Here is a 26,345-nt window from a genome sequence, read left to right on the forward strand (position 1 = left end):
AACCAGTCACAGAAATTCTCCCAAAATGTAAAACTACTTTGGGTCTGTAACATTATTATGACACATTTCATAAGCACATATTCCCTTGCTTTCTGTTGGTTAAAATTATCTAGCTCTGTAGTGTTGTGTAGGCTTTGTGTATGGGCTTTGGATGCTACAATACATGTTGTCCAACTCAAACAGAGTTGACATCACTGCAGCGTGAGCTGTTGTATTGCCAGGGTAGAAAGAACCCATCTTCTGTATAGTTTTGCTTGTCATGCTCACATGCTCAGTATAGCACTGTGACTAACAGTCTATGAGCCATCCACAATGCTTTTAGTTTCACTATCTTCTAAAGAAATGTGTGCTGAATTCATTTTGTAATGTCACCAAGCTGTAAAAAAAAAAAAAAAAAAAAAGTGTCCAGCCTTGGCATTAGCCCTTGAATTCACTCTTAACAAAATAAAGTCTGATATTGTCTATATTCAAATCCAAGTTACACAAAATAAATATTGCATGCTGGATTCATTGTTGGAGGTTACCAAACTGAAAGAAATCTATAAGTGGCAGTAACTACCCCCAACTTCAGGGTGACCATGGCCATCAAAATGTATTCAAGATGCAGATCAGTCATTTTGGATTCTAATAAAGCGACAATTTCAGGACTTGATATTGTCCCGACTCGTAATTTAAGTGGGCTGGTAGTACCGCTTCCACACCCCTTTACAGTTAGGTGACTTTCACATTTCAGTTGATTTTTCTATAAGATAAAAAATACACACATACAGCACTAAGATACTGCAGAAAAAAACTAAAGGCTTTTCAAGACGTGGCTCAAAGGCTATAAATTGATTTGGGAGGTTTTCCAGTTGAGCATTTCAAATATAGTCCTGTAATGTCTCTAACATATCATTTCCAAACACATTCTAAATGTCACAGTGACAGTAGGATTTTCCTGTGATTAGCACCGAAGGAAACATAAGGTAGAGAGCATCCCAGTATCCAACACTCAAAGGAGCTTAGGAGCTTGTGTGTGTCCCGTGCAGCTCTGGAGACTGATCTGCTCTGACAGTAACGCATAGGCTTGTTGCCATGATAACTCACCATGTCAGGTCCAAGGCTTTGAGCTGCGGGGTACTGCTTGGCGTCAGCATCTTGGAGCGCCTCCGTGCGCTAGCAACCGTCACCATCACCACGCGAAACAGCACAAAGGCATTGACCTGTAAGTGAGATCAGACAAGATAACAACGTGATGAAAGCAACTGAGGTCCATTAACTCTGCATCCAAAATACACTTCACATTGATCATTTCTTTAAGGACAGCTAGGATTTCCTTTAAAACGCACACTGTCAAACAACTGATAATAACTAATACACATATCTGTAAACCACCTGCAACCTGCATGACAACTATTTTTAATAATGAACTGTCTTAAAGGTAATCTGCAGGGACAATCCAGTGGCCTATATTTGTAAAATTAAACAACTACCAATTAGCTGCAGGAGAAATACTCCCCAATTACAGTCAAATGCATTCTAAGTTTAGCATTATAACAGTGTCACAGCGTACATGACTTTGTTTTAATTGAAAATAAATGCTAAAAAATGTATTTCAGCTCCATCTAGGGTTTATGTGACATCATAAAATATGAGACTGTTAGGTCGAGTAGTTTTAAACTGTCACGGAAACCTGAGGTGGAATTGTTTTCCTTCAACTCACTGAAGCCTATCTGTCTATTATAATATATGGATATTAGTACCTGTAATAAAAAATAAACGGGTCTTAAGGTTCAAATTGCAAGTGCATTTAATGAATACTAATAACGTACATTAACTCAATATTAAATAATCTTTAATATAATTATTTTTGATAATTCAGGAACGGTGAATTAGAGGGGGTAGATAATGAACTGCAAAAATAACACATTTGAAAATGGTGTTTCAGTGTGGTATGCTCTGTGTCACTTGATTGGTTGGTGATCCTGTTAGTGAAGGATGATTGTAAATCTTCACAGAGATAGGTTTGTTAAGTGCCTAAAACACAAGAATTGTGTTGCTGAGTGACTCAAATTTTGTTGTTTCATTGACAAATGTCATTAATTTCCCATTCCTCTGCAGTTTCTCTAAGATCCGAATTTTGTTGATCATTAATGAACATTTCTCTGCTGTGGGTTTTGTTGAGTGATTGACAAGGAGACAGTTTGCGTTTGAACTGAAAGTGGTCTCGAAGAGTCAAATGGGTCAAAGTTCAAGTTTGAACTTTGACTTTTTCCTGTAGAGGAATTATGATATTTTGACATCACTACTGTGCTATTATGGCTTTTTTTTCAAATGCTCAGGATCAGGATATATATATATATATATATATATATATATATATATATAGATATATAGAGAGAGAGAGAGAGAGAGAGAGAGAGAGAGAGAGAGAGAGAGAGAGAGAGAGAGAGAGAGAGAGAGAGATGTGTGTGATGAATGGTCCACTGCCAAATATTATTCCCCTTCTAAAATCTGTACCAGAATCAACTAATTCAAACAAGCAGATGCAAATGCCAGAAGACAGATATTCATTATCACAATATGATCTAGTCCTTCAATAGTTTCATAATGCCATTAGATGGCATCTGTTTATCCTACTCCAATTAACATGTGACAATGTGCACGGTGGATTTCTTTTCACAATGTACTTCATAGAGGAGGGAAACAGCGTAAGCACTTACAGACAGGACTAACAGTACAGGCCCAACAAAAGCCCAGATGATCTCTGTCTGCACATTCAGCCAGCAGTGATTGTCTGCCATGTACTTGTTGAAGGAAGTTGCCAAGGTGATGCCAACAATAATGACTGGCAATCCTGAATAGGAGAAAAAATAAATGTAATGTTTTTTTTTTTTTTTTTTTTTTTTGTATTCTTCAGAAGTGAAAGCATGCTCTTATTGGTGGATAACATGAATACAGAAGTGAAAGCGTGCTCTTATTGGGGGATGACAATAGCGAAGTGAAAGTGTGCTCTTATTGATGTGACAAATAGAGAAGTGCAAGTGTGCTCTTAATGGGATGACAAATAGAGAAGTGAAAGTGTGCTTTTATTGGGGGATGACATGATGAATAGAGAAGTGAAAGTATGCTCTTATTGGGATGACAAATAATGAAGTGAAAGTGTGCTCTTCTTGGGGGATGACATCATGGATAGAGAAGTGAAAGCGTGCTCTTATTGGTGATATATTGAGAGTGATAGATTGTAACTCTTTACTTTTTCTAAAAGTACAATGAGCAGAAGAGTCTATATTACCAACTGCTTACACCTTTTATTACTGAGATTCTCATATGGTATCAACATGCTTCCAGATAGAATGTTTCCTTAAATATGCTGGTTCTATGTTTCCAGAAACAAGAAAACATACTTCCCAGAGTAGACCTGGGTACATTGAGAAACATTTTCGGAAACATTTTGCCTGTGGCCAATCAAAAGCGACTCTGTGAACCATTGATCATGTGGCTATGCAAGATGACTACTTCTACAGAAGATATGACGGTTTGGAATCCTGCTACAATCAATCATTTTATTGATATGTACGTTGAAGCATTGTAGTGTCATTTAGAGTTATTCGTGGTCCTACAATCCTCAACACCTCCTCAAAAGTGTCTGGATCGACACAAACAAAACTGCAATAACTTAAGAAATTACGATTTTGGATCCACTCCCTTAAACTACTTAATTGATAATGAATTAAAACCACGTATTTATTCCATTAACTAATTTAGTAACAAAAGTGGACGTAACAAAACACAAATCTCCACTGACACACAATGCAAACCAGTTTTCCTATAAAGCAATGTGGATAAAGCCATTACAGATCATTGCCCAATGTAACAGGATCCTAATGTTCAGGATTAGAAGGGGGTGGGGGCAGTGGAATTGCAAAACCACTGTGAATAAAGATACACCTGCTTGCGTTTGTGAAATACGTAACAGCATGACTTTACCCCAACCAATGACATAGTATAACTTCATCCTCCTGTCTTCACTGATATTCACAGAAACCACTTTGCTCCAGAGCAGAAGACCTTCCACCAGCATCCAGGTGAAGGAAGCCATGAAGAAGAGATGAAGCAGAGCTGTGACAGCCATGCACAGCACCTAGTGGAGGCAAGTGGAGGTCATGTTACTGGCATTCCAGCCACTAGGGCGCGCTGCAGTTACTTGACTGGCATATTCTAGTCAACTGTGCCATTCACAATGACATTGAATTCCAACAACTTACAGAGGACCTTACTGTATTGTTCCGTATCGGTACATTCTAGCAGTAGAAATAGCAGAAAAACATGTTTCCTTTTGGAAAAAATAGACTGTCATTGCACAGCACTACATTATTTTTTTCGATTGCAAATAAAATAGATCTTCCTATGAAAAGCTGTATTTAGTATTATTAATATTGGATAACCAAGTGCCAGAATGGTTCCATTGGAGAAGTTATTTTGGAAGTTTTTAGTGTGGTGTCCATTGCTTTGCTCATGAGCTAATTTTGCACTGCTCCACTTTTGTAATTTTTGCTCCGAAATACTAATTTTCAAAAGCCATTTTTAACTTTGAGCCACCACTTGCTCCACTGGCCCTTTGGTTCCTTTGCATCTCATTATACTTTTGCACATGTTGTTAATGGATTATTTTCAATCTGAAAAGAGGAGCAGATGAGTACTTTAATCTCCACTATTTTAAACCTACACAGGATTATCAATGTAAAACAGTTTGGCCTGTTCTGTTCAATTGAGAAATCACAAAACTGCACTTTTTAAAATGCACACATTTCATTTCCCAGTTTCTGAAATTAGCTACTACAGGATGTTAAGGGCAAGCTGGGATGTTTCTGTAAAGCATGGACACCTCTCAAAAATTATTTTTAAAAGATAGCCTTACGTAGCTTACACTTTTAATTTATACCAGTACGTTTAAAAATCATAATGAATAAAAGAAAGACTTGGTGTTAAACTCCTTGTTGGTCCCATAAATGTTACCTTAACATACTGGTTGTTAAAAATAAAATTAAACCGCAAACTGGGACTTACAAAGAATTAGAGAGGTTGATCTTTTCAGAAAGATACATTTCTTGAAATGTTTTTTTCATTTTGACCTTCTTTCATTAATACTGCTGTTTGCTCCTGTCTGGGACTGTGTTATGGCTAGTGTCTATCCTTCATTACCATAGGAAATGAATACATTAATATTTGATTGCGTGCTCTGGGGGAAAACCAGTCAGGGATAAGTGGAAAATGCCAATTTCTCCACAAGAGCAGGTGAGGTGCATATTAGCGTACAAAAAAATGGAGCAGAGCAAAGTCAGTCTGCATATTTTATACATCTATAAGTATTAAAGTATATAAATACTAAATGTATGGAAATTACAGCAATACTGATGTTTTTAGCGGCTTCCATTATGTTTATCATAGTAAAAGCATAGCAAAGTGTAATTAAGCATATTAAAAGCATGGTTAAGTATAGGTAAGCACTGTTAAGACCAGCAAGTTATGGTAAAGCATATTAATATATATGTCAAAGTAAGGTAAACTACGGTAAATGCATAACAAACATGGGAAAACCATGGAAAAACTGCAAAAATACAGTGCAAAAATACCATGGTAAACTTTTATAAGGGTACATTGGCTTCACCCTTCATACTATACTTGGTCATGCCTTGGTACTGTACCTTGTTGCTGCTCGCCAGTTCACTGAACAGAATCAGGGTTTCTGCAGTTGCCAATGCAAAGATGAGATTCTTGTGGACTGTAGTTCGGTCTGAATTTGGAACGCTGAAAGAACAGATTACAAATAGAAGATTTTTTAATTTATTGTTAACAACCCATTCATCACACAGTATAACCTCATGTAACAGGCAGTCTTGGAGTGTCGCACTGCCGTTACAGATTCTGTCCCCTGTCAGTGAGATAGGACGAGGTTAAAACGCTCTATAACCATGAATGCAAAAGAGCACAGCTAGTTAAGATGCTTACTTTCCAGATCCCAAGGGACTGTGTAAATCAATTCTTTATAAAAGTAGTATCTCATACATAACAATCATTTCAAAATGTCTATTATCCTTGTAATCATTTTCATTATATGCAGAGAAATCTGTGTCTATATCAATATTATTTAAACCTTTAAGAAAGAAAAAACGCTGCCTGTATGAACTTCAAATATCCAAAGTATAATGGCAGAGAGATGAAGGCAGGGCAGCACTCTTCCCTTCTGTATTTATCCTCAGTTTTTATTATGTTGTCAAGACATCACAAGTTATGGAATGCATTTGTTTGTCAAGGAAGCTGGGACTGTTACAATTTTCAAGTCAAGACTAAAAACACACTTTTATAAAATGGCTCTTATCTTTGTGGGTTTTAACCACCAAGTTGCCTATTTATTTTTGCAATTTCCATGTTAAAAATGCTCCTTTTTTGCAGATTTTTCATTCTTAGCCCTCAAATAAGCAATTTGGACAGTTTTAAAAAAAATTGCTATATTTTTTTAAATACTCTTTTTATTGTGATTATGATAAAATGGAAATACAGCATTTCAACAGAACTTAAACAAAATAACAACAGTGTGTTTACAATTGTAACATTATAACATAGATCACAACATAACATATTTTTTCCCAATAGAGCATGTGACAGAGACTGAATGATTCTAGGTGATAAATCTCTCTCCCCACCTGTCAGGGCGTTGTATAAAGGGAACAGAGTGCCTTGGACTGGATGGCCTGACAATTAATTCCCAAGGTTAGGTGGAAGTCAGCCATCTAGAAAGGGAGCACAGACGGGAGGCCGAGGAGAAGGAGAGAGGAGCGGTACAAAACTCTAATTAAGAGGGTCGGTATCTCCATTATGCCCAATGCACCAATGGCACCCCTGACGACGGCCTCAAAGGCACAGGCACTGAGGATGACCCAGAAGCTTACCTGGTTGCATTTGAGTGGTTGACTACCACCGCGTCATGGCTAAAAGAGTTCTGGGCTAGCCAGCTGGGGTCCTACCAGGCCATGATGGATGCCGAAGCCGCCCAGTACAACCTCGTGAAGCAAGCTATTTTCCGTTGCCTGAATATCACGAGGGAAACCCACCGGGCACGGCTGCCAGAAACATATATTTATATTCAATGTATTTAGATTTTTTTTCTCTCTCAATTTTTGCTGGCACAATGTAACTAGTTATATTGCTTTATAATTTTTATAAAAAGGAAGGAAGAGGTTTATGCATGTGTAGACATTTTATGTAATGTTACGTATATATGTGTACATTTTTCATGTGTTAAATAAAAAAAGTTTAAAAAAATAATAAAAAGTTTGCTATCTGGTTCTGCACTAGGTTAAATAAATCTGTTTGCAAGCCGTGCTTTCAGATAGTGTCGCACTTCCTTGGTCATTAGTGAAATTGTCTCCTCCCCTTCAACGGCGGCTTCTGTCATTAACGAAAAAGCAGCTTCCCCTGCTGACTGACATGCTTTCGGTCAGTAACATGCTTTGACAGATAGGAGACCGTTGTGATGAAATGAATAAAACCCATACAAATTGCACACCCTAGTGCTAATATATATGATTCAGAAATGTGTGTAATTAGCCATTATTTCCACAAGCAACTATAAAGGGATTTCATTTTTCTTCACCATACAGTGTGAGAAATAGGTGTACTCTATACAATTACTAGCAGATTCCTTTGAAAGGTTATCAGGCTCACCCCACAGCAATGAACAGAATGAAGGTCAAGGCCAGGGCACAGAGGGACACCCCACAACCAATGAATGTGAGCATCCTTAGAGTAGATTCTTCCGCTGGGCTTCGCTGCAAACACACAATGCATGCATGTGTTACTACACTGTTCCTAGCACTTGAGTGTAATCAGTATTGAGGTCAATGTTGAAATAGTTTCAGAAGCCATTATTTTTTAGGATTCTCATTCAGAAATTAGGAACCTCATGGGCTGATCATGTCTGTCCATCAGCTGTCAACTAACGAAAGCCAAGGTACCATGAACTAACTATGGCGAGTACTTCCTCTCACAAGTGAATGGGAACACCTCCATCCTGACCTGTTCTGTTGTGTTTATTCTGGTTTAGTAGAAGGAACTTATTTTAAGTACTGTAAATGGAATCTAGTGTTTGTTTTCTGTAATATATAAAAGTCCCTGCTGCAAGTCGGTTTCAGGCAAGTACAGCTCTGGCCAAAAGTTTTGCATCACCCTATAGAATTAACTCATTTTGCTTCATAAAGTCGAATAAAACCTGCTGAATAATGTTATGGTGACACATTGACCGCTTTGTAATTTTCCATCTACTTAATGAAAAACTGACAAATTCAAAATGTGACATTTTGAAATCTAACAGGAAATGCTGTACTACTTACTATTATGACTTTTGCAATATAATTTTGTGCTTTCTTTGATTACATGACTTTACAAACTACTGTTGTTTCACAAGGACTAGTCATGGAAGCAATATCTCTATGGGCTAGAGAACAAGATTTCTACCTTCAGTTCACTTGAAGAAATTACTGTAGAGGTATTCATTGAGGAATTGTCATGTACAGCCTTGCAGACTTCACTTTGTCGTGGTGGCCCTATACCCTATTCATGTAGCAATTACTAATGTAGCATTACTAGGCCATCCTCTCTTGTGTAATACAAGGTGTTATTGCATACTGAAACACGTCCCTATCTGCAATTTATACAACGTGTGGTTACACACCTGATATGGAAAAGAACTGCAACATAGTGCACTTCCTAGCAGCCACTGTATTAGGACCTATACCTATATAGAGTTGGACCACAATAATCTGTCACGTTCTTCAAGCGGTTCACACACAATAATGAGCACATTATCATCTTGAACTAGCCATCCCTATCAGAGTACAAGTGAAGCATTGCAGGGTGGACAGCAATGATACTTAAGTAAACTATGGTATTTGTTCAGCTTTTCAGAGTGACCAAGGAGAATGTCCCACACCGGGGCAATGCAATAGGGTCAGCAGGTCCTAATAAAGTGGCAAATATTGCAATTGATGAAGCATGACAGTTTTGTATACAACAGATGCTCACTTGCACTTCATACACTTGTAACAGCAGGGCAAAGTTGGTGGTGTGATTACAGAAGCAGGATGTTGATTTATAACCCAGGGCAGTTACGGTACACCCTGTTGTGGACCAGCTCCCTCCCTTCTCCATCCTGGACAGAAAACAGACACAACCAGGTCACTACAGGCACAGCAGGGGTACAATGACTACTTATTGTCCAGAAATATTGTCCAGTCAACAAAAACATATTAAAAACACACATATTTGACAGCTCTTGTACAGTTTAGTAACACTTTACTGTTTGTGCACTCTGTTTTAAATGTCAATGATTATTGATAAGCTTAATTAGTCTTGTTACCCAATCACTGTGGCTAATTAGGCTCATGGTACACATCACAACATTATAGCAGAACGCCTATGTAACACAACGTTGACTTCTAAACGCACAACAGACATGAAAATGTACAGTGGTATACTAAGTAAATGCCCAAGAGATTGTAGTTTTTCTGCTCTAAAGCACTGTACCTACCTGAGGTTGAAATCCCAGAATACACAAACAGGCTCGAATTCTAATCCAGGGGTATACTTAGAAAAAAAAAATATTGGTAAACAACAGTAATTTGAGAAAATATCCAAGCAATAAACAGAAATCAGTCAATATATGTACTTTACTGAAGTTACACTATCCACAGGATTTATAGTCTAACCCCTTATTATCACTCCTTAAACGCCCCCCTCCTCTTACGATCGCCACATTGTAATGTCCTGACCACAATATAATGAGAGTCAATGGTTGGGGTGTAATGATACACGAATGCATTAAAAATACGATAGGCATCACGATAGGATAGGTATCATTAAACATATTATTGTCCTGATTGGCTAATTGTATGGCTACTGGTATGATGCATAATAAGATTAAATGGTCACTTAACGATGGGCTATTTTGTTAAAATCTAATTTAACTGAGCTAGGTGGGTACGTATTCATTCAAAACACATCTTGTTCATTCAAGAACCACTTGGTGAGTCACAATGAGCTCTTCTGTGCTTTCAGTCTTGTATCACAACACATGCGATACATACCTCTATTACGATACAATATATCATGTAATGAAAGTATCCCCCAAATCAATGGGGACACATTCTTGGTAATATCACTGGTCATTATACATTCTTAGCGTTACCTCAACTCTGTGCTGAAGCTGGTAGTGTACAGCCATGTTAATTTGTTGAGCATCGCTTAGTATAGTGGTAGAGATAACAGAAGACCCCAGCACTGTACCCACATACCTAAACAGATTACAAAGAGGGTTAACATGCATGAGCAGGGAATGTTTCCACATATATTACAAAGAGGGTTAACATGCATGAGCACGGAGCGTGTCCACATATATCTCACACAATTAACACAACACAACAGAGGGTGGACAAATAATGGGAAGCATCATAAACACACACTTCTGTGTAAAAGGACTGTCCCCAAAATGACTAAGTCATGTGTACTGGAATTCAATGACTGAGTCATTTGGAATTCAATGACTGATTCTTGTGTTTTTGGGTAAAACGCACCTCCCTGTGGAATCCCCAGCAAAGATCGGAAACTTGGGACAGCCAGGAAGCAAACCTGCATTCCTGTGGCAGAATGACTCAATCTGCACACCACACAATCCCTTTGGATTGATTTAATTGACTGCCATGTAGACACTTTTCAGAGTGATGCATTTTATGTGGCAGCAAAATCAACCAATTCTCTGAGAAAGGTACAGCCTGTGTCATCTCCCATATAGAGTAATACTCAAGATTCAGATCAATTCTGGGGTCCGGTTCAATATTTATGATGTAACGTAACAGTTAACTTACTTGCGGCTTCCATCTGAAACTGCAGAAAACTCAATGATATTGTTTTCACTTTCGAAGTAGGGATGCAAGGAGCCATACCACGTGTTAACAAAGGTAAGTTTTTTAAAACCTGAAGGAAAGAAAGAGATGTATATATAAGCTGCTTCCAGGTTTTCTTGTGAATGAACTAAAGACACTGAAGTCCAATTGAACTTAACAGGGGAGGGTATCTGAATATTCCTAGTATTAAAACAGGACTTATCAAGATTTTTTTTTACTAATAAGTATATTTAGTATACTTGAGTGTCTGTCACAGCTACAGTTAGACCTGATCAATTGCATTTTGTAACATTTTTAGGGTGATTGGCAAGAGATCTAGACATTTTACTGCCACTCCTAATGTTCCAGTGGTTTCTGCATGAAGCTGATTTGCTTGTGGTATATCCACACATACAGCTGGGTTTCAGAACGAAAGAGCTAGGCGGTAAGATATAAAAAAATATATAAACAATTTCTACTCGTGCTGCCTTTAAACCAGACCGATACTTGTTTGTTTATTGTTCGCTGTGTTTTGTCTGTTCGTTTATTGTTTGCTGTGTTTTGAATGTTTTGTCTAAAGCTACTTATTTTACAATAAATACGCACATCAGTGCTTCACTTGCAGTACTGTGTCTGTCTACTTCCTGGTCTGACGTCACGCACAAGCCATACAGGTGACTTGTAGGGTCTAAGAAGTTGGACTACAGCGCCTTCATATATTCAGGACAGGCATAGTACTGCGGGGGAATTTTTATGAAAGAACTTTTGTGGAGAAGAAAATTGGGGGGAGTATATGGAGCACTGGCCATCAGCGGCAGCTGAAAGCCGAAGCGTCTCCGTGGTGCCCTGCCTGTTTGGAGCATGGGCATCTCCAGGACGTGTACACCTGGAAAGACCCCCTCTTTCGAAGGCCTTCCAATTGGGGTGAGATGGAGACCACGGAGCAGTGGATCCGTCTGAAGGCCTTACCATCGATGCAGATGGACTAGGACACTTGCTTCACCCATCTTAAAGGGGAAGAGTGGTGCGTCGCCTGTGCCGAGCCCAGGCACTGCACAATGTGCAACCTTGTTCACTGGCCCCTTCAGCCACCTGCACTGGAGAGGAAGAAGGGGAGGAGCGGCTGTCCGCATAAGGGGAAGAAGTGCGTGCAAGCTCCAGCGCCCAAAAGGGGGAGACTGGTATCCAGCGTCCACGAGGGGGGAGCCTGAGTGTCCAGCGCACATGAGCCTGTGTCTCTCTATTTCCTGGTCTGATGTCACCGACAAGCCATCCAGGTGACAACATAGCAAAGTTAATTATAGTAATTGATCAGAGTAGCTAAAAAGCTGTGTGTTTGAGGCCTCTTTCATCATTGTATCCCTTACTGGGTTAACATTCCATATGAGATTCAACAGCGCCACCTATGATCAATAGTTTTTCTTTCGTTATTGTGTTCCACATGCCTTGTTCTGTGCCAATAGCAAAATTGAGCACTCTGTGTAGTCTCTGTGGAGACTTCATGCCAGCCCTGTATGTAAATAAATGTAACTGGTTTGCCAAATTCTACATTCCATATTAGACATGTTGCAGCAGTGAGACCCTCTTCACCCAGCGTGCTTCACACAAACTTACCATTTCGATGAAGTTCTTTGATTTGTTCTGGAGGAACTGAAATGTAATCGCCAGTGCTCTCATTACCAGATTGCAGCCCGTAGAAGTCAGCGCCAGAGGAATCATGGCTGAGGACTCTCTGTTTTACTTTGAGTTCTGCAGAAACAAGCAATGCATTACAGTCATGATTCAAACTAGGGGCACAAGGAGCTCCCCCCTGTGGGCTACAGTACAAACTGACACAATGTGGAGCACACACTGGGGGAGCCCTACCAAGTACATTTCAGGGCGCACTCTTTTTTAGTGTGGTTTAGTCCCAAAGTGACTTTGTAATTTGCTTGGACAAATATTAGAATTTTCAAACAAACACTGCTTTGAAATGTTCTGAATTGACCATGTTTGTAGTCGCTCATATAACCTACTGTACGATATGACAAGCATGTATTTTTATTTTAAAACACGATATCTTAGGATACAGAAAGCTCTCAGTTTCTATCCCTTACTCACTTTCCTGGGTCATTTCACGGAAGTTTCTTCTGGCTTAAAACATTCCTGTGATGTCACCCTTTGATCTTTTGATTGCCTCATTCTACAAATCTTTTAAATAAAAGTGTGGCTTTGAAGAGAATTAGAGTGCGGGCAGATATATTGTTGATTAACGAATCTACAGTTTATGCTTCGAATCCACAGAACACTGTCGGTTCGTTAACAAAACCAGAGTCCGAACAATTCAACAAAACACTCATTTTAACAATTAGTTAATTATAGTATTACACATTTCATACGTAACACTTACAAAAGGGGTTGTGATTTCAGTTTAACATTTAATGTTGTTAGCTAAAACTAATAAAATGGTACCCCCTTTTCATTTTTATTTTGCATATCTTCAGGACAGCTTCAATAACAGCAATTATCATCATCACTTAGTAAATCTCCACCAATCACACGGACATTAGATTTAAACTCGGCTCTTGCATTTCTTTAGTTTAGCCATTGTTGAAACAAGCTTCCAGCCCACTCATATTTTGCCAGAGTACTTCTCGAAAAAAGATTGCTGGCAGTGATATCTGCTTTAGTTTCTTCAAAATGATCAACTTTACTCTCTGTTCCCGGTTCATATTCCTTTGTTATATTTTTTTGCATTTTTATTTTTCTAATGCCACTTTCATGTTCTACATCTAAAAGTCCTCTTGTCCGTGTAAGTGGGATTTCAAACGCAAACTGCAGGAAACAAACATATCAACTATTTGAACCAAGTGTAACAAAAGGAGCAAAACCAAACCCAATTAACAATCAACTGAATCTCGTTATCAAACAAGTATCAATTAGGAAGACATGTTTTAAGTGGCCTAAACAACTCAAAAGTGTTGAATCGGTAATACATCAACCCTAACGCATTCGAAACTGAATTATTTTTACTGATTCAACACTTATCGTTGTTTATCCCATACTTAAAGCACGTTACTGGCTGAAAGCAAGTCAGTGAATAAGGGAATCAGCTGACTAGTTCATGATTTGAATGAAGTGTTGAATTGGTGGGTGCAATTTCACCTGCCAGGTGATGCAACACTAACTGAAGCATGGGTTCTAAACACAGATTTATTTAACAAAGTGTTGTACCATATTTTATGTTTTAAAATAAAAATATATGTTTGCTGTAAGTGGACAATGGGTAAGATGTATGGTATTATTTTGTTAGCTACAATCGCCATAACTGGTTTGAAAAGAAATGGTATATATATGACTTTCCCAGATGGAAATGTTCTGTGATAACAGGCAAACACAGAAAATTTAAACCCAATACTGGTGGCGTGCTATTAAAGCAAGCAATTCTTCATATGTGCAGAGCATGGCAGTGGTGTGCTTAACGTACTGATGTTACTGCTGTCTATCACCATCTCACTGCTTCCAGCTGTCAGCAGCAGGTTAAGATTGGCAGCCATCCTGTCAATGCTCTGGACCACCGTCATGGGTCCATTTACAAGCTAGAAAAAAGAAATGAAAACTGACACAACTGAAACTGGTATTGTGCTCCTGTAAAGTATCTTCCACTCCAAGAGTGACCTTGAGAGACAGCTCAAATTGACCATTGACATCGCACACTATACAAGACAGAGCTAGAATTGATTTAAAAATGCTGCCTTCTGTAAAATGAGATACAATAGTCAAAGCATTTCTACATTTCAATGTGTATGCTTGTGTACTATATATATATATATATAATGTGTATGCTTATGTATATATATATATATATATATATATATATATATATATATATACACACACGGACACACACACACAGTATATATAATATAGAATCACACGTGTGTGTGTGTGTGTGTGTGTGTGTGTGTGTATATGTGAAAAATACTAATTATTGTAGTTTTAGCAACAGGCATACAAGCCTTTTCTCTTTTTGAAGAATGCTCTGACACAATCACAGTGACCCACATGGGGTTCTATGGCTTTACTTAAAAGCTCTAATTTATTTTATTCAAATAGCTTAAAACAAAAATAAAAAAAAAAACCTTTAGACAAACACATTGGTTTACCTGTATCAATACTGGTTCATTAGCTCTTAATAATATGGAAAGAGAAACGATGTATTAGATAGAAAAATGTAGCATGTATTTGTGTCATTGCATATTACTTGTTTTACACTGCCACCTAGAGGTCAAAATGCCCACTGCAAGATACTATAATCTCATGTATTTAAACCAAATGTGTCAGGGGGGCTGCAGTTTCTCCTGGCTTTCGCTCCACACAAGCTCTCAATTAATTGGGCTAATTAATTGTTTAATTGGACACATTTAACACCTCTCTCCAGGCCCTTAAAATGTTTTATTGGTAGCGTAGCTTGAATAAAATGCATTTTTTTAAAACAGTCAACTGTAAAAGACTGTAAAAATATTTAAAAAATGTCCAATTAAACAAATATTTAGATCAATTAAGTTAACTCAGAGCTTAAGTTGGAATGAAAATCAGAAGACCCTCAAGGACTGGAGTTTGACAGCCCTAATTTAAAAAGTGCACGCCCCACCTTAAAACTAGTTTTTACATTTAGAAAATATCACTTAGTATCTCTTAAATCAAAGTCCCCATTTTGAATTTCTGTTGTGTTCCCTGCCAATGTGATTGCTTCGATAGTAACGTTTAACAGTCATATTACAGAGGAGGAAAGTGGTGTAGCTGGGTTTCAAATCTAGACTCTTACCTCCCTGATTGCTGCCCACTTGCTGACATGGTCCTTTGCAAACATTGCACCTGCTATTGCAATGAAGTTCCTGCTGAGTTCCCCAATGTTTACTGTGCTCTCGCTGGCTTTAACATCCATGTCGGCCACGTGCATCAGAAACTGCACTAGCGCCAGCAGGTCAGACGGCTCTAGCTCCCCATCGCCTTCTCTGAGGGCTTGGTGTGTGTACTGCAGGATCTTGTGCACTTCAGAGACACTCAGGTTTACTAAATACTGAGCAGACATGCTTTCTTCAATCTGAGGAAGGGACAACTCTGGGTGTTAACTGCTGTTCGGAGCTCATGGGTTTTACAAATATAAGTTAGTATTTTCACCAAAAGTTTGGCCCACTCAAGCATGTGAAAATACAGATTTAAAACAAGAAAATGTGTGATTCACATCTGGTAAATACATATGTAAATAAAATAATTTTAGTGTAATATGGAGCTGTCTGGTTAACATAATGAATTTAAGTACTGACGAACTTCAGCAGCTTTACACAACTGACATTACACATTCACATAAGAGAAGGCTATTTAAGGGTCCCGAAACACATAGGAATTTTTGTTTTTTAAATAACGTGAACTCATATTAATCTATTCTTCGTTTAAGTCTCCAAATTAACAACTTAAACATTCATAAAGTCCATTGTGACATTTGTTATTGCTCCAACTGATATGACTACAAATTAAAAATTGTATAAATTAAACATTTATATATATATATATATATATATATATATATATATATATATATATATATATATATATATATATATATATTTAATATTAGTTTTACAATTGAGCAACAATTATACACAAATAAATACATATTGAGCAAGTGGATTACCTACATCCCGAGCCCCACAAATGTCAACTCCCTCCCCCACCAGGAAACCACCTTCCCCTCAAGTCCATTTCCTATTAATGCCACCTGGGGCAAAGTGGTTTGCAGTGCACAGGTGTTTAGGTGATGCAATGCATAAACAGATGACAAACAACAAAGTTCATGGTCCAAACAATTCTTTATTTGTAATCCAGGTTGTGTTGGCGAATCATAATCCCACGCAATACACATGTATGTGTATGCGGTATGTCGCCGTGTCCCCATGCATACAGGAGATAGGCACCTGACCTTGTGGCTTCCACAAGTCACTGCCCAAGAGAGCCGGTGAAATTAAGGTCTCCTCACACCCTGCGTCCACTAATGTGTGGGTTTTCACTTTCCCTATAACCACATCAACACCACAAGGCCCTTACTAACTGTTTCCCCATCGCTTGCTTGTCTCTGATGCTAAATAACATGTCACGGCATCACACTCCATTACCAATGGGCATAACCGGGCAACGTGTCCTGGCTATTGGCACCTAAAACGGATAGGAGGGGCAGACGGAGCTGATCTTCCCCAGCTGGGGGCTGGGGCTTTGACTCCACGCCCATTGGGGTTGGTGGTCTGGGAGGTCTCGGTTCTGTCACAGGTAGAGGTGGAAAAGGGAGGGAAGCCTGCTGCTCCGTGGTGAGGGAGAGGTCAGTAGGCCAGTCCTGGGGTGATCAAGGAGTCCTCAAAATCCTCTGCCAGTTTCACTGCAGCTTCCAGGGTGTTAGGATTGTAGCGCCATATCCAGGCCTGGGTTTTGGCACCGAACACATGGCAGAGCTGCTCGGTGACAATGGCCTCGACCATCTGTATCCCCGATTTCTGGGTGGGACAAAGCCAGTCTACCATGTGGTCGCACAGTCATTGTAAGCCTACCCTGGGTCATGTCTCTGGTACTCACTAAAGTTCACCCTGTGTGTTTCTCGTGCTGTTCAGGTGTTGGAGAATGGCCTGCTTTACTAGGCCTGCTTTACTAGGTCTTATTGGGTGGCTTCAGCGTTGGTCATGGCCTGGTAGACTGCCTTGGCCTCCCGGATCAAGCAAGGCCCTAACTGGCTAGCCCAGAACTCCTGAGACCATGACGCGGTGGTAGCCAACCACTCAAACACGACTAGGTATGCCTCTGGGTCATCCGCCATCGTCATTTTTTGTGCCCTCTCCTTTGGGGCCATCATCACAGGTCCTGTTGGTGCGCTTGGCATCATCGCAATCCCAACCCTCTCAATCAGAGCTGTGTATCTCTCCTCTCTCCTCGACTCCCAGTCTGCTTTCAAGTGCTTCCAGCAGCTCTGCTAGTGTAGTGCGGTCCATCCCACGTTCTGACACCACGTGTGGCAAAGTGGTTTGCAGTGCACAGGTGTAGAGGTGATGCAATGCATAAACAGATGACAAACAACAAAGTTCACGTTCCAAATAATTCTTTATTTGTTTTATTTGTAATCCAGGTCGTGTTGGTGACCGCAAATAATAATCCCAGGCAATACACAGCGATGTGTATTGCACAGTTTAAACCACTTGTTACTGTCCCGAAAAAATAAACACACAACACAAACGTGATCACAAGTCCAGAGTGAGTGCTAACGTGCAATTGGTGAAATAAGATTTATTACTGCACAATAATAAAGGTTGATGCTGGCCTTTAGTCGTCTAACAAGAACAAATGAGTACAATTAGAAATGACAAAACAAACAAACACTAAACATTTACGGGTCTTTTATTACTCTCCTTCAGCGGTTCTCTCAAAACCATAACAAAGAAGCAGTTTGCTTGGCCACATCCCCTTTTGTACCTTCAGCCACGCCCCCTTGGTTAGAGAGTGCAATCGCTTTTCCTCCAATCCGCAATTGCACTCGCTTCCCGTCTGGGGCGATGACTTTGTGTACTGTGGCTCCGCCCCCTTTCTAGATGTCCAACTTCCACCTTTCCCTTTAAAAGAACTGTCAGACCATCCAATCTGGGGCATATGGTTCCCTTTACACAGCGCCCTCACAGGTCGGGAGGAAGATTTAAACCAAGATTCATTCTCTCTCTGTCATCCCACCCCACTGTAACTGCCCACAGTTTGGAGTAACTGAACTTTATGTCTAGTGCAGGTCCTATATAGCAACTTGAAAATGTACTGTGAGTTTTCTGATAGGAATAAAACCATTTTAAATGGTATAAAACATGTTCAGAGTGGTTTCTTGGCAGTTCTATATTGCTAATTTTATTTGCACTTACATAGGGCCCTTAGTGTTTGGGCAGTAACTTTAAAAAACTTAAACATTCATGTGACAGGTAGCTAGCCCATTCATTCCCTTGTTACCACATTTCATTACTTGTCTGAAAAAGTAACCATTACAATCACAAGTTGCTGAAAAATGTAATTGGATTACAGTAATGTGTTATTTGTTACTCCCCAACACTGGCGCATTATGGAGTTAATGAACTCCAGTAACATCATGTTTCATCAAGTAACTCCTTCAGCGCTACAGATACAGCAGACTGCAGTCTAAGGGAAATTATTTCACAGCACAGCAATTCATTAAGCCCAGACCTCAATTGTAACTGCAGATCCCAAAAAGATTTAACCAACTTTGAAAAGTAAAGTTGACAGTGTGTTGCCTCTTATTGCATTTGGGGTGGAATGAAATATGCTTCCATTGATTTCCTCAGGAATAACTGAAATGTTGAGTTTGCTTACCGTGGAACTGTTGGTAAGTTTAATCAAATAGTCGATGAACTGAGTGTTATTTTCTTCATGAGCTTCTTGTATTTCCTTTAACTTCAAATATGTACCTGCAACATAATCATCATCATTGTTATCATGGAGTGGCCATCTGAATACAAATAAACAACTATATAATTTTCCAAAATAGTCAAAACTCAAACTAATATTTTTTTCAAAATGATCCAAGTGCACTGGAAAGCATTATATATGTAATGAGAAATAAAAATATATTTTAATTGTGGAAGAAAACATAACCATATATGCTTTATATAGCAGTTTTTTGTTGACTACAGTATAATGAAAGCTTTGAAAACCATGTACATAAGGTACAGTAGATAATTTGAAAATAGAATAATGAGGTAAGGTATAGTACCTTAACATACTGCAAGAAATAGGTTACATTATTTAAAAAGTATTTTATTAGCAAATTACCTTTTTTGTGTTTGCACACGAATGCTAGAGGTCTTGTGCAGGGGCTGTAGCCATGTGTTTGCTGCTGCGTTCCTGGGGTGATCTGAAAGGACCTGCATTCTTTATTGGGTAGAGATTTAAGATCTGGAGTGCAGGGAACACAAACAAGAGTGCGCTGAAAAATGCAACCATTAATAAACAAAACAAAGTGGAATGAAATAGTTTGAAGAAACGGTTGATCATACTAGCTTACCAAATAATATCTATTCTGTAATAAGCACCATCATTTTATAAATTAGGTCTCAGAAGTTAAGCCTTCTCAGTTTTAAAAGTCGCCAAGATGTGATGGCAAACAATACAGCTAGTGGCGCAACGAGGGGGGTGGGGGGGGCTTCAGGGGGATACACAAGACTTGGAGAGCACCTGGCGGGAGGCGGACGCAGGTTTGGGAAGGGGGCTTCATAAATGCAACGAAACAACAGCGTGTTAAAAAAATGTTTTATTTTGTGGTCCTCAATTAAGAGACAGCGATTGAATGGTTATATTGAAAGACTGCTGGATACCGCCTTACCTTACAAGTTTCCCATGCCTGACACTAGACCACAAAAAAAGAGAAACACACTTTTCAGCATATATGGCTGCTGCAATATCTATGGCTGGCATGCAGTGCTGCACAGCCGGTGGATTTTGTAAATTGTGTGTGGCATTTGCACAGAGAATATAGAATCCATGTAAAAAAAAAAAGGTTCTTAGAAGCACCTAGAAAGGTCTCCCCACATTGGCAAAGCAAGGTTCTAACAAGAGCCTTTACTCCAGAGTGTAGGCATTATTATAAGAACAGTGGAGGAGATTAAGAAAAGATGGAATATTCAGAGAAGCACTAAAGAAAAAGTCTCTTACATGTAATACAATGAGGGCTCACCCGCCATCGTTATTTTAGTAATGTCTGCAGAATTTATGTTTTTTAATATAGCATTCTGGTATTTAACAATACTGGTTAAGGCAGTATTAAATTTGAGTTTGAAAGAAAACAGTAAAACAGATGACACAGTTAGTTTGTAGCTAGAGCAAATACAGTACAGCTGGTTGTAGGTACATCTGAATAGTGTAGCTATATTATAGACCATACAACTATGCTTTAAAATCATACATAGAGTCAGAAATACAGACATTCGTAAGAAATAGGAGAGTTGTAACTGCATACGAATTTAAGAAGATATAAGTCGTAGTTAAACTCAAGACTGTTCCTATGAAGCTGTATGGAGTTTTTGTTGTTGAACATACTGATGTACAATGGAAGGATTTTCCACCTGTTTGACTGCCATGGATGCAAGTAAATAAAACGTATTGTTTCTGAAATTTGAGAAGTCTATATGCCTGGAATTATTCTATACGAAATAAGAAGTTGAATTAATATGCAAAGCACAGTAACTGGATGGTGTGTCGTAATGTACAAGCAACCTACTATAAACTCTGAAGTGGTCCATTTGTTTATTAAGAAGCCACCGCATATTCCATATTTTATTCATTTGTCCTGGTGATGTATTTCGAGCTTGTAACACATCTTCATGTGTTACAAGTACTACTTGTACCAAAATCTCCACTTACATATTGGTTAATTTCAGTTGTTTAAGTACGGGAGGTTTGAAATGGGTCTAAAGTTACTCAGACGTGAGCTATCCAAGTTAGTTTTTTTCAGAAAGGGCTTAACCAGGGCAATTTTAAAAGAGGATGGAACTATTCCAATTTCCAGTGAACTATTTATAATCTTAAGAATATCATTGCACAGGAAACTAAAAGATATCCTTCAGAAATTTAGTTGGAATTGGATCTAAAGTACTAGCTGCAGATTTCATTTGCATTACAGTCATGTTTAATTCCTCAGCATTAATCAAATCAAAAGATCCCAGCACTGTTTCCTCCAATCTGCCTGGACCATAAACTGGAATTTGATCCCTAATGAACTTTATTTTATTTTGAAAGTAATTAAGAAATTCATCACACTTAGTTGAAGACACTTCAGTGTTACTAACAGGTGGTAAGAAGGGCTTACCAGTTTATCTATTCTTAAAAAGAGCACCCTGAAATTATTTTTATTTTCCTCAAATGAATAAGATTAGAGAAATAAGCTTGTCTTGCTGATCTTATAGCATTATTATACCTCAAAAAACAATTTCATAATAAACATGTCATTTTGTCGCCCTCCATTTACAATCTCTTTTCATTTGATGGCTAGTACTGTTAATCCAAGGAGCTTTACGTTTAGAAGAGACTAATCTACTCTCAACTGGAGAAACCTCTATCAGTGGACATGGACTGCGAAAGAGCTGCTGGCAGTGAAGTTATGTTTTTGGAATTATATTTTATAGAACCTTACCTGGGCACATAAGCTTCATCAAAGACCGCTCTACTGTTGCTTCAACAGTTATCTTAGTTAAATCCCAATGGAACAACAGGTTCTGCGTGATCATTGAGCAGGGACTGACCCCTGCCACTTGCTCTTCACTCAGGGTCTTATTCCAGATATTCAACGCTGTGATGTTACCACAGAAAGCCTCATTAAAAGTTCCTCCCAGAGTGTCTTGGTCTTGTCCAATGATAAACATGCCATCACCATTAATATCGTTGCTTGCATAGAGACCACTGCCAGAGTTTCCCTTCTTCCTGTCAATGTAGATTGCCCAGGTCCCCTTAGCTTTTTGCCAGGTGACACAGAGGTGATGCCACTCCCCATCATTTCTGAGCAGCATTTTGTAGGGCGTGTGATGTCCATGCACAATTAAAGCCATGTTTATGTTGCCATGTTCGTCCGTTTGCCCTCGCAGTTGAAATGCATTGATAAAGAAAGGTTCTGCATAAGAGAAGATGGTGGAAACTCCCTGGGTTTTGTTGTCCCATTGAACCATTGCACAGACTGTGATCTCAGACAATACAGGAAACTGGAGGTTGACCTTGGCATACTTGGTGTGTGTTATCTCTTGGAACATCAAAATGGATAGCAAATGATGGCCTGGAAACATAAAAAAGGCTGTACTGAAGGACACCCTAGGAAAGTTCAGGAAGTAATTATTTCATGAATGAGGAAGACCTTGCTAGTGAAAATAACACAAATTGTGAAAAAGACTATGTTTAAATCTAAATTAAAACAGCTCAAATAAGAATATCTTTCCTTAGATAAAGCTCCACATCTTGCATCACGTTGAAATTATGTACAAATGTGTGGATTTAAATATTCTTCTATGAACAGTCTGCTTTATCAGGATGCCTAGTGGGAAATAAAACTATCCCCAATAAGCAGCTGTCCCAATTAAAGGAGGCATTTCAGATGACATTAGTCACACTTTTTTCTTTCTAAATAAAAATAATAAACACATCACATTATAATGAAATGTTAAATACATAAATACAATACGAGTCAGTTTTTTTTTTTTTTTATTCCTAAACAAAATTAATCGCCATGTTTTTTATTCCTACGTGAAATGAAAAAGAATGAAATCACATCTTATCACAAGGCGAGGCACCTGTGATGTTGATACCCTAACTTTCTTTGCAACAGCAGCCTGAGAAACCAGGAGACTCCTCACGGATTACACAATTTACAGGGTCACAGGGTAAATATGTACTCAGTGTACTGTGCTACACGAAACTGTCTTGCTCTGGAAAGTGATCTCCATTCATCATTTGAAAATACTGTATCCTAATTAAACAAAGTGATGTCCCATTTAAGCAGAAATCCCGATTAACTGTGTCCCAATTAGGTAGCGGCGACTATTATACAAATATAGAATTTTGTGTAAGATACATGCTGATTTTAACCCACTCAGAGGGCAAACCCTTTTGTGATGTCGATATCAGCTTACCACACAGCAAACAAAACTACAGCGTTTGCTACACCACATTGTGATTTCAGTTCCTGTGACTCCATGGAAGGACAGATGGGATCCTTATACCTGCTGCACAGGAAGTGAATTCATAATGGTGGGAGGATAAATTGGCTCCCCCTGGTTCAAAGAGTAAAATAAAGCTACAGTACAGTAAGACAAGAATGTTGCTAATGAGGTTAGCAAATTATTTGTCTATTATTGTATCTCTTAAGCTATTGTTGCATGCATTCCAGAATGCCCATATACTGCATGCTACAATAGCAGAACTGGAATATTACCACACAAAACAGTGTTCAACATACGTACTGTTCTGCCCTCCAGTGGCCCATGGGTTCCCCCATCCATGAGCGCTCGAGTTCCTTAACCATACCGGATCGCTGACCCCCAGGGCCAGTAGCAAATTCTTTGTCGATTCCAGATCATCCTGTGAGGTGTCATTGGGCAACAGGCTGAATTGTTGTCTGCAGTATCTCTCTGCATGCCTGAAATCCAGGGAAACATTTACATATTCAAAAACTCCATCAGGACTCTGGAGGACTGTCTGTGAGAGCTTGAAATCTGCAAAGAAAGAAGCTTATGGTAACTAAAAACTAAACAAGGTCACAGTGTTTAATCAAATCTGAAATGCGACCATTTATAATACATGAACCAGTATATAAAGCATCGTGGGTGTTGTGGTACTAATAGTATATGAATAAAATCTATGAGACAGCTGCATCGTGAAGTTTTAACATGCTGGGTGTGCAATAACACCCTACAGTTTAGTTTTAAGTGCCCCAGCACCCCCAATCCATAACCCCCACTAAACACGCTGCACTCCTGACTCTCACTAGCATAACATCCCTCCCTTATGGTTCCATTTCCAATAATGTTTGACACTACCTCCCCACCTGCCTTACACAACAGCAGACCTGTCTCGTCCGGTGCTCTGCGGCAGTAGTCACGGAGTCAGAAGCATCCTCACTCTAGCTGGTGTTCAACAAGCAGAGCTTCAACAATCCTAAAAAATATTAAGACTAACCTTCAGAAATGTTTCTGTGTTCCCAGGATGCACTAGTTCCAATAAGTCTGCAAACCTGAAAATATGCAAGAAATTATACAAGGGCAAACAAACAGCCAGCAGGAAAAAAAAAATAAAGAGAGGACACTGCAGAGCAGGGCAGAGGAGAGCGAAATACTGCCTCCCGCAGCGAACCAACAGTCTGCCCCACCCCAAGGTCCAACACCAAAGCTGCCCCCGGTTCAACAGAACCTCTTCCCTGGAAGCCTTCCTCGGCCAGTTCGACCTGTCTGCTGCCGATATGGCAGGACGCAGGAAGGCTACCTAGCTGCACCATCCCCTCTGTTAGTGCTGTTGGACCCGAGCTGGGAGGAGAGGGTCGACTGCACAGCACTGACAAACACTCTAAAACAGCGTCTCAGTGACTGCGAATCCTACCTGTGCTTACAAGACCAGCTTCAGCACTGGATGAGAGTACCAGGAGAGAAGCCGGGAGACCTGGCAAAGTCCTCCTTGCTGGCCCACGGACAATGGAGGAGGTGGTGAACCAGGCTGTGGCAATAGAGGCCGTGCCCCAGAATGATGAGCCCCTTCCACATCAGCCGGGACACCAACCCACAGTACGCCAGGTCCAGCCTAGAGAAGAGGAGGCTGAATTCTGCCGGGTCACCCCTACCTGGCTCTCGGACCTCGTAGTCCACACACTGCTCCCAGCACACATCTGCAGCGGCAATGCCCGCAACCGCCACCCCGCTGCCCACAAGCACGCCACTGCCAACCAGAGTAGGGCTCCACTCCCCCAGAAGTAGTGGAAAGCACCACAGTTCAAACAGGGTTCATCGATGTCATGGGGAGGACCTCTGTGGGGGCTACTGCCACGTCCCAGGCCGAGTGGAGGGGGTTCCATGCACAGCCTTGGTCGACACAAGATCGAGGGTGATGCTGATGCGACCCGATGTGATCCAGGAAAAGGTCCAGCTTGAGTCAATGATGGTGCAGCTCTGCACAGTCACCGGGGAGCTGTCACAGTCTGAGTAGCACTACGCTGCTCAGCTGTAGCTGTACCATGCTTAATAAACTGCTGCATTCGAGAACCTGAGAAACCTGTGTGAGTCTGCGTTAATTTCCACGCAAGGCTACAATATTTTAAACTACATTAAAATGTGCCCTTCCAGTGCAGTAAGGTTATAACATATTGGCCATATGCAAGGCTCAAAGTTAACATATTTGGTAGCATTTTGCAACCCAAAACTCTTAATTTGCTTAGATTTTTAATTCAGTAACATTGTAGATGACTGAGGTTTGTTCCGTCCCATGCAGATATGCGTGAGGCCCACAGTGCAAATCGTATTGGACAGGAGTACAAATACTTATAGTATCAGAACGTAGATACCATTTCAAGGTATGAAGTTTATGTTATATAACCCCATCAGCTATTTCCTGACATTTTTCTTCAGCCACAGAACTTCGTATTTCCAAACAGCTGATCTGCATTGACAAGTGTGTCTTCTTTTAATACTGCGAGTCACTGGGGTGGGAATGTAGGTTTTCTTAACCTCTCACTCTCGTCCGTCATCTTTCAGTACAGGTATCCCTTGCTATACAGACACCGTTAGCTGTACATTCCGATATGCTAGGAATTGCATTATCCAAAAGAGACCCATTGAAAAAAAAACGACCGTTATTGTTCTGAATTCACAGCGATTCATTACTTAT

General features: G+C 39.6%; 1 protein-coding gene across 2 annotated transcripts in view; it reads right to left on the reverse strand.

The window, feature by feature from the left end:
* Positions 1-26,345, reverse strand: part of LOC121303568 (adhesion G-protein coupled receptor D2-like) — a 69,496-nt gene that overhangs the window by 34,245 nt on the left and 8,906 nt on the right. For both annotated transcript variants that reach the window (XR_005947816.1, XM_041234355.1), the window contains exons 3-19: positions 24,651-24,705; positions 23,936-24,187; positions 22,123-22,755; positions 19,767-19,889; positions 19,308-19,402; positions 15,727-16,005; positions 14,386-14,497; positions 12,534-12,668; positions 10,902-11,010; positions 10,226-10,331; positions 9,569-9,624; positions 9,064-9,190; positions 7,708-7,811; positions 5,688-5,790; positions 3,970-4,123; positions 2,703-2,836; positions 1,087-1,202 (exon numbers count right to left, since the gene is read on the reverse strand). Coding sequence is in view for 1 of the 2 variants with exons in the window: in XM_041234355.1 (XP_041090289.1) it covers positions 1,087-1,202; positions 2,703-2,836; positions 3,970-4,123; positions 5,688-5,790; positions 7,708-7,811; positions 9,064-9,190; positions 9,569-9,624; positions 10,226-10,331; positions 10,902-11,010; positions 12,534-12,668; positions 14,386-14,497; positions 15,727-16,005; positions 19,308-19,402; positions 19,767-19,889; positions 22,123-22,755; positions 23,936-24,187; positions 24,651-24,705 (2,693 nt within the window). In the remaining variant the exon portion in view is untranslated. The remainder of the gene's footprint in view (positions 1-1,086; positions 1,203-2,702; positions 2,837-3,969; positions 4,124-5,687; positions 5,791-7,707; positions 7,812-9,063; positions 9,191-9,568; positions 9,625-10,225; positions 10,332-10,901; positions 11,011-12,533; positions 12,669-14,385; positions 14,498-15,726; positions 16,006-19,307; positions 19,403-19,766; positions 19,890-22,122; positions 22,756-23,935; positions 24,188-24,650; positions 24,706-26,345) is intronic.

The sequence above is a fragment of the Polyodon spathula genome, chromosome 33, assembly GCF_017654505.1.
Source record: "Polyodon spathula isolate WHYD16114869_AA chromosome 33, ASM1765450v1, whole genome shotgun sequence".
Taxonomy (NCBI): Eukaryota; Metazoa; Chordata; class Actinopteri; order Acipenseriformes; family Polyodontidae; genus Polyodon; species Polyodon spathula.